Source organism: Wolffia australiana, chromosome 12 (genome assembly GCF_029677425.1).
Source record: "Wolffia australiana isolate 7733 chromosome 12, ASM2967742v1".
Taxonomy (NCBI): Eukaryota; Viridiplantae; Streptophyta; class Magnoliopsida; order Alismatales; family Araceae; genus Wolffia; species Wolffia australiana.
In genome coordinates, this window is record NC_135846.1 from 5,591,235 (window position 1) to 5,599,557 (window position 8,323).

At 39.8% G+C, this 8,323-nt stretch overlaps 1 protein-coding gene across 1 annotated transcript; it reads left to right on the top strand.

The window, feature by feature from the left end:
* Positions 1 to 3,473: 3,473 nt before the first annotated feature.
* Positions 3,474 to 7,137, top strand: LOC144710433 (RNA-binding CRS1 / YhbY (CRM) domain protein). Its single transcript, XM_078584201.1, has 2 exons — positions 3,474 to 4,062; positions 6,683 to 7,137. The coding sequence occupies exons 1-2, from the start codon at positions 3,541 to 3,543 to the stop codon at positions 6,956 to 6,958; spliced, it is 798 nt and encodes a 265-aa protein (XP_078440327.1). The 5' UTR covers positions 3,474 to 3,540; the 3' UTR covers positions 6,959 to 7,137.
* The last annotated feature ends 1,186 nt before the right edge of the window (positions 7,138 to 8,323 follow it).

Consider the following 8,323-nt stretch of genomic DNA (forward strand, 5'->3'; position numbering starts at 1 on the left):
AAGAGGGTCAACGTCTGTGATTAGATCACAACAGTTGACCCCGTTAAAATATGTTCCCTATGCCCCTTCACCATCCACGTGTGCACCATTATCCTCCAATCAACACTCCTGATTCGGTGGCCCATGCCGTCCTCTCAATGCCACAACTTTTGTTTCATCACCTTGAAAAAAAAGGAATAAAAAGAGTTATAAGGGTACTTTTATCCTATCATATCATCTTTTTGGAAAGATTGGATGGCTGAGATGATAAGGTTTGATTTAATAAGCCCCCCTTATTGCGTGCTTCAGACTGGGTTAGCTCAAAGCCCGATTGTCTTTGTTTTTCAATATCTAAGAGTCGGGGCCCTTTCGGGAAATGGCCCCATCTTCTTGCCTCCTTGGCTTGGCTCGTCTGCAACTTGGATGCCAGTAAAAGCTAATCCCATATCTACAAAAAATGTGCAAATGCTATAAAAATTCTAAACCTGAATTAAAATTGAGTTAAAATACTCTCTCTTTGATGTGCGTACGTACGTGTAATGCATTCCTCTGTTACTATTCCTAATGGGGGCCTTATAGTGATGTGTTGTGCATTTCTCATGGGCTCGATGTGCCTAGGCCATTGGCTGGTTGTTGTTGTACTTCTGAATAGGCTGGCACTATGCCTGCATGGGCATAAGTGCTCACTAGCCACTAGATGGCTTGAGCACTACTATGATCACTAGCATGTTGCTAGCTTGAGAATCGCTGCACCTAGCCTGGCTGCTTGGGCTACCTCTTAACCCATTCATTTTCTTCTTTCTTTATCATGCTTCTTCTCAGTTCAAATAAAATAATGTGGCATTGTTGACTCCATGATATGGTTAGGTGCAAAATCAAAATGTGAAAATGAAAATAATCCATTGATAAAACTATTCAGCATGTAAATCATGTAAAACTTATACGAAATACATTAAATTTAACACAATAGCTCAATCAATGCATGAAATTCAATTTCATAATAAAAATAGATTAAATTAAACACAATGATGCCAAAATAGCCTTAAAATATGTGTGATCACATGCATCAAATTGGATTCACCAGTGCTGCCTACGAAAGGACATAATCAACATCATCCCAAGCGCCAACATTTCATCAGTTTTGTATGACACATCCTCATACCAAAAACTTGGGACAGTGGTGAATATCATAGGCATGAATGTGGATGGTGCTCATAAAACCTCACCCTCATAGAGCATCATCTACGCGATGGAGTAATCTCATGAAGATCTTTGAAAATTGTGTAGGCAGATTCTGACCTCGAACACGAGGCATTGGACTCGGGGAATGATGATTATACATGTAAGATGTCAGTTCTACAAAGCAGACACACCAATGTATGGCAGCTCGTAATATATTTTCATTTCTGGTAGGCATGGACAAATGAGCAGATGTGTATATATTGGGGAAATTGGCTCACACAATGCCTTAAAAACTCATGTGCGGCACTGACCACACATAAAAATTGAATACAAAGTTCATTCAACAGGTGAGGGTGCAGATGGACTGACTTTGAGAAGGACTTTGGCCCATCACATCATCTCTGTAATTATGCCAGTTAATAAAATAAGATAATAAAAGCCAGGTTCTCATAATAATGGTAGATAACAGTTTTAGATGAATGAAATTAGTTTTAACAGGCCTTCCGTTGTGTTTCATTTCCATTTGGGCATTGGAAAAAAAAAAATGATAAGACTAACAGAGGGAGAATTTTAAAGTAAAGTAATTAATTGGTATTAACAGAGGGAGAATGGTAAATGATAGAAAGTAGATAAAAGAGTTTTGTCAAGATACCATTCCCAAGGCAGGACAAAATAATGCACCAAATGGGACATCATACTCACTTACATGAAAAGTTAAGAGAAGAGGGCCCTTGTCATTTTCTTCTTTTTCTCAATCTTAATTTCATTTGACACAATAATGGACCTAATAGACTACCACATTCACCACCATGAAAAGATAAAAGAGAAGATCCTGTTTCATAGGCATTTGCCTAATGGGTCATCACATTTACCACAATGAGAAGAGGAGATAGAAAACCCTTCTCCTTGTCCTTTCTCTCACAATCTTAATTTCTTTCACATGATAATGAGCCTAATTGGGTCGTCACATCAACCACAATGAAAAGATTAGACAAGAACCCTTCTCCTTGTCTTCTCTATCTCAAAATTTTCATAATGACTTCCTTGACACAATTATGGGTCTAACTGGGCCATCACGTTAACCACAATGAAGATACAAGAGACAAGAGCCCTTCTCCTTGGATTCTCAATATCTCAAAATTTTAATATTGACTTCCTTGACACAATAATAGGCCTAAATGGACCATCACATTAACCACAATGAAAAGATAAGAGAGAAGAACCCTTCTTATATTCTCTATCCCAAATTCTCAATCTTGAATTTTGTAAGCCAATAATGATTCTAATTGGACCATCACATTAACCGCAAATAAAATATAAGAGAGAAGTACCTTTATCCTTGTCCTCTAGGTCTCAAATTCTCAATCTTGATTTCCTTCTCTCTCAAATCACATTGACACAACAATGGGCCTAACAAGGCATCACATTCACCACCATGAAAAGATAAAAGAGGAGAGCCCTTCTCCTTTTCTTCTCTCTCACTCTTAATTTCCTAGGCATAAACATTAGCTTGATGGGCCATCACATTAACCACAATGAAAATTTAAGAGAGAAGAACCCTTCTCCTTGGCATCTCTATCTCAAATTCTCAATCTTGACTTCCTTGTAGGGAACGGCACATCCGGGACGTGACAGGATGGATTACGATCAGTGACACGTCTGAGGATTTCATAAAAATCCGTCACGTTCGCGTCACCGTCATGGTTTGCGGCATCCCCGTCACTAGACGGCATCACCATCACGTGTGACGGGAAAAACAACCATGCGGAGGAGAGAGAATTAGAGGGGCATATCTCCAATTATCTTTGGATGGCATCCATTTGCGTGCATGAATTAATGCAGGTACTTTCTGCAAAATGCCAAGAAATCGAGTTGCGACACCACGTGGCGAAATCTCGGCCGTCGAAAAGCTTAAATCTAACGATTTTTTAGCTTTTTTGGTCATTTTTAAAAATTCGTCACGGCCCTCTTCCTTGACGGCAGTCCCGTCATGTCACTCGTCTGAGGCCTCCTGTCACCGTCGCATCAAAGTCATGCCCAGTTCGTCATCTGGGCCCCTAATTTTGTCACCGTCACCGTCAGGTCATCCGTCACGTTGCCATCACCGTGAAGTGTGACGTGACGGATGACGGCTGCTGTTCCCTACTCCCTTGACACAATGATAGGCTCAATGGGCATCACATCAACCACAATGAAAACATAAGAGAGAAGAGCCCTTCTCTTTTTCTTCTCTTTCACAATCTTAATTTCTTTCTTTACTTACCATTAATGGGCAAAATGGGCCATAGTATTTACTTACCATTATGAAAAGATAACATTCAAGAGTGAGACCCTAACGCCATCGTCTTCCTCGGCGCGAGGTTACTCTGTTCGTCGTCCATGGCGTCGGTCGGAGCAGCTGCAGGCTTCCGCCAACGCATTTGGTGTTCATCTTCCCTCTCTTTGCTCCGTTCTTCTCATTCAAATCCAATCAAAGGCCTAATCTTTCCATCTCTTCGCTTTGCGTTATCGTTTTCATCATCAAAATCCCACCCAAGTCTTCTCTCGACGACCCAGTTTGGGAATTCGCTTCCCCTTGTAGAATTCCGTCGACTCTTTTCATCCTCTGTTGTAGAGATTCCTCTGGTCGACGAAGAAGAGGAGTCGGAATGGGAAGATGATGAGATCGATGAAGTTGATGATGGGTTGGATGAGGAAGTAGACGAAGAAGTAGATGATGTGGTGGCGGAGCTGCCGAGATATCCGTCTCCGGTGCTGAGTATTAAGGAGAAGAAAGAATTGGCCTCTTACGCGCACAGCTTGGGGAAGAAATTGAAATCTCAGCAAGTGGGCAAGTCTGGGGTTACTCCCACTTTGATCTCTGCTTTCAGTGATGCCCTCGAAGCTAATGAGCTTCTCAAGGTGCTGAATCTTTCTCTTTTTTTCTCAAATTTTATGTCTTGGACTTAGATTTTTAATTCTTTTTTTGGAGTTTATTGATTGTTGGAAAAAAGTTTGCTTGCTTGCTGCTTTTTCATCATTTTACTTTTGTCACTGCAGAGGAAGCTGAAAATAACTTTTTAATTGAAATTTGAGTGGAATCTGCGCTGTTGTGTCGGACTTATGTTATACTTTTTTGTTACTGTATCTTTGTGATCCGATTCAACTTCTTGGGCGTGGTGAAAACAAGACGCAGCTCATCGATTGTTGTCTTTTTTGTCATTTTAACTTTCTTCACAGCGGAGGGAGATGAAAAAAATCATGTATAGTGGATTCATGAATCAATTCCGTGCATATATTCTTCAAAAAAATTCCGTGCATATTTATATATATATATCCTCGTATAAGAACTCTCTGCCCCTTGATATAATGTTGTTACTGTATCTATGAATTTGTCATCCTCGACAGCTCCCCCTCTTGTTTAGGTAGCTGGTGAATTTGTCATCATCATCACATCCATCCGAACAAGAGGGTACTTTTTTCAGAGTACTGTTTAAGTGACAAGACTGCGACGACAAGTTCATTATACCTCATAGTACTGATGATCCAACTGTCCTAGATGAATTCATCATATGTACCGTAATAACATTGTATCATCTGGCAGAAAGTTCTAATACTATTGGAGTGAAGGAATGAATATCAGATCTTATAATGTAGGGAATTTGCTTTTTCTAATATTTTTTAATCTTACATAAAATTGGCTTCCAGTATTGGGTGGCATAAAATTTGTCTGTAAAAGTATTTTTTTCTATAAAATAGATTTCCAATCCACAAAATGAAGGTTTTGTCATTTGTTCCATTAAGTGTGTGATTGATACTTTCAACACTATCGTATCGGTCAAGCAAACTAATACGAACCTTGGTCTAGGTTTGTATCGGAAGGAGATTAGAGAACGAGGCGAGGTAGAAGTTCCCGGGGTTGAGAGGTGAAACGGGAAGGATCTGAGAGGAGGCCGAGCAGAGGGGGGTAGGGATCGGCTAAGGACGAGCCACCTGAAGACGCGGTGAGGTAGAGACGATCACGAGGACGGGGATCGTAGAGGGAGACGGAGCTTGGATATAAGAAGAGAAGAGAGGAGGGGAACAAACAATCACTTAAGATCAACTTCCAGTCTGCCCTCCCAGAGGGAGGGCTGTGCTATTTAAAGGAAACATAGAGGGAAATGGGCCTGGCTGCCCTTAATAGCAAAATAATGAGAATGCCCCTAACACGGCCCGGGGAATCCTATCACAAACCCAGCCTGCTCTGCATGATTCAGCTCTTGTGGTCAACCCTGTATTTCCCATGTTTGATGATTCAGTGTTAAAAATTTTGAGGCTCTCATTTATATATTTTGGGGAGGTTGAGGTGTGTAGTATCCTAGGAAAATAAAGAAAGGAGGTGCTTGGCTTGAATTATGATAAGAATCATCCAAGGACTAATCAGAGGAGGAAAAAAGAGAAGAAACATCACCATGCGCACCACTGAAGCATGCGTGGAATTTGAATAAAGATGAGATGGTGGGGCAAGAAGGCTACAAATAAAGGGGTTCTCTTTCAACAAAGGCAGTTTCCATGGAAGAACCAGAATCACATGAGCAATTGGTCAGCGGTGGAGATCCTCCCAGCTGGAGGAGCAACGCTGATTCAACCTAGGGCTTTCCCTTTCCAGTTCCTTCTTCTTTTCATACCATCTCTGTGGACATTCTCTCTGTTCTTCAATCATTTCTCTTGTTCATAGGATTAGTGCATTCTCTTGGAAGATTCATTTGTGAATATTCTTCTTGAAGTCTGTCGTCATCTCTCTCAGAGTCAAATTACATGTAGGGTTCAGTTTTAATGATGACGATGACTTGTGAACAATGACAATGAAGATGACCTAGCGTCACAGTCATCCATCTGTTGATAATCAATCTTTTTTTTATAATAATTTTGATGACCAATCTTTATCTCCATCATCATTCATTCAAGACCAAACATGGATGATGATGATGATGATGAGATTTAGGAATGTTGATGGCGATGACAAATTAGCCATCATCCACCAATCCTAGTTCTCCATCAACAATGAAGATAATGAGAATACAATGATGATTTGTCATCAACATCATCCATCATTTGATGATGACTAGTCATCGTCGTTGTCATTCGTCGAAGCCAAACATGGATGACATAGACCAGATTTGGTGCTTTTTTTTGAAGAAAAAGGGATTTGCTGTTGATGATGACGGTTACAAATTTGTGAGTGGTACATGCATGATCTATTTTTTCTTCTACTTGGTAGTATAATTTTTCAGTACAGAAATGAAAGTCGTGTATTTTCCATTTTATGTTTGAACCCGTAATGACTGACTTGTTTAAATTGTTCAATTGAACCTACGGATCTGACTTATTCTTTAAGTAACGTGCTCTGCAAGATTTGGATATCTGTTGCATCAATTCCAAGTTTGCCACGATACAATGATCCGGCATTCCAATTTTCTTTAATCCCACTGGAAGCCAAATCATTTTCCTTAATCTTCATAATTCTTCCTCTGATGGCTGATTTTTTTTGTTAAAACAGCTTAAAGTTCATGGAAACTGTCCAGGGGAGCTGCCAGATGTCATCAGGCTATTGGAGTCTTCGACTGGGTCAGTCGCTGTGGGGAGGATTGGCAGATCTGTAATTCTTTACAGGCCCAGTATCAGCAAGATGCAGCAAGCGCGGGAGCAGAAGGCTGTCAAAAGCCCACGTAGGCTCAGGCCCTTTAAATCCCCTTCTTCAAGGCCTGGTGGGCCGAGGGACCAAACTAAAAGACCATTTTTACGCCGAAGTAGCAGCCGACCATCCGCCGCTTAGTGGGAGCATTATTCTGTTCCAGCTCCAGTTCTTCAGGATTGATGGCTCAAGGGTATGTTTCCCCCATCTTCATTTTTTTCAGAAAATATATCAGGTTCTTTGTTCTCTATGACTTATTGACATGAATCCTTGATTTAGATAGCTGGTTTGAAAGAAAGAGTGAGTAATATCTAGTTAAAGATGTGTGCTTTACTTTCAGCTTGACAAGGATTTTCGCCAGATCTAAAAAACTGGTTTGAAAGACATAAGATTATTATAATTGTAATTTCTGAAGTAGATTAAAGGCAATGGAGGTTTATTCAATTTGCGAAACACAGTTGAATTACAGGGAAACAGTCGAGAGCAGTAATATAAATCCCTGGCCAAATAATTCAAGGATGAAAGAAATGAGTGGATCTTGAAGAATGTTACTGGGTGGCACTAAGGAGAATGGCGATTGTGAAGTGAATTTTTGAGACTACACAGAATGCAGAACACAGGGGGGACAATAAATTGAAGTTAAAGCTATTGACTTTGATTAAGTAGATCATAAACCAAATATTTAATAGACTTCTCTCATTAAGGTAAAGTAATATCAGACAATGTCAGAGCTAAGGATCTTACACCTCCTACATTCATGGTGCAAGATTCCAATTTTTAGTGAGTATTAACGCATGAAAAGATATAAATTTATTAATGATCTATTTTTAAAAAAGTTCAATGTAAGGAGAAAGATCACCTCATCTCTGACAGGCCATGTTTTCCTTACTGTGTCCTCATGGTGGTAAATTGGCCTTTGGTCAATATTAAGGGGCACCATTGTAAAACATTTGCAGGCCCTTCAACAACTAAGATTATGAACAACCCGCCTGTAATTAGATATTCTCTTCATGTCCTTGAAGTCGAAATTAAGTTTAGCATGATTTCTATACCAAGGTAGACTTGTTTGCATAATCATTTACTCCTGATAAATCAACTTCATCAGCTCATGCTCATAGTTCTGCCATCTGATCTCTAGTGTGCATAGAGGAAAGTCACAGATACAGGACTCTTTTTGAAGAATTGATTCTAGGGTAATAGCTCATCCAAAATCACATTTAAAATGACCTAGACTCAATAGACAGGGACACAAAGGATGCACAGGCGCAGTCTCCTCAGGGAAGAGTGTTAAGGAAATTAATATCTACAATGTAGTGTTAAGGAGATGAATAGGTTATGTTATATAGTAGTAGATAGAGATCCTGAGAAGTGGTGACATGAGAATGTGATAATTGATACTTATATAGTATATACTTATCTATATATGATGGAAAAATTGAAGTGTGGATATCTTGCCCGGAGCAACCCTCTCTTTTCATAAGATGGGACTTTTTCTTGGTGTTCACG

What these genes read in the sequence shown, in the direction of transcription:
- LOC144710433 (XM_078584201.1), top strand. Translation starts at nt 3,541, where the DNA reads ATGGCGTCGGTCGGAGCAGCTGCAGGCTTCCGCCAACGCATTTGGTGT. An exon ending in AAGCTAATGAGCTTCTCAAG is followed by an intron (nt 4,063 to 6,682) that starts GTGCTGAATCTT and finishes TTGTTAAAACAG; the next exon opens with CTTAAAGTTCATGGAAACTG.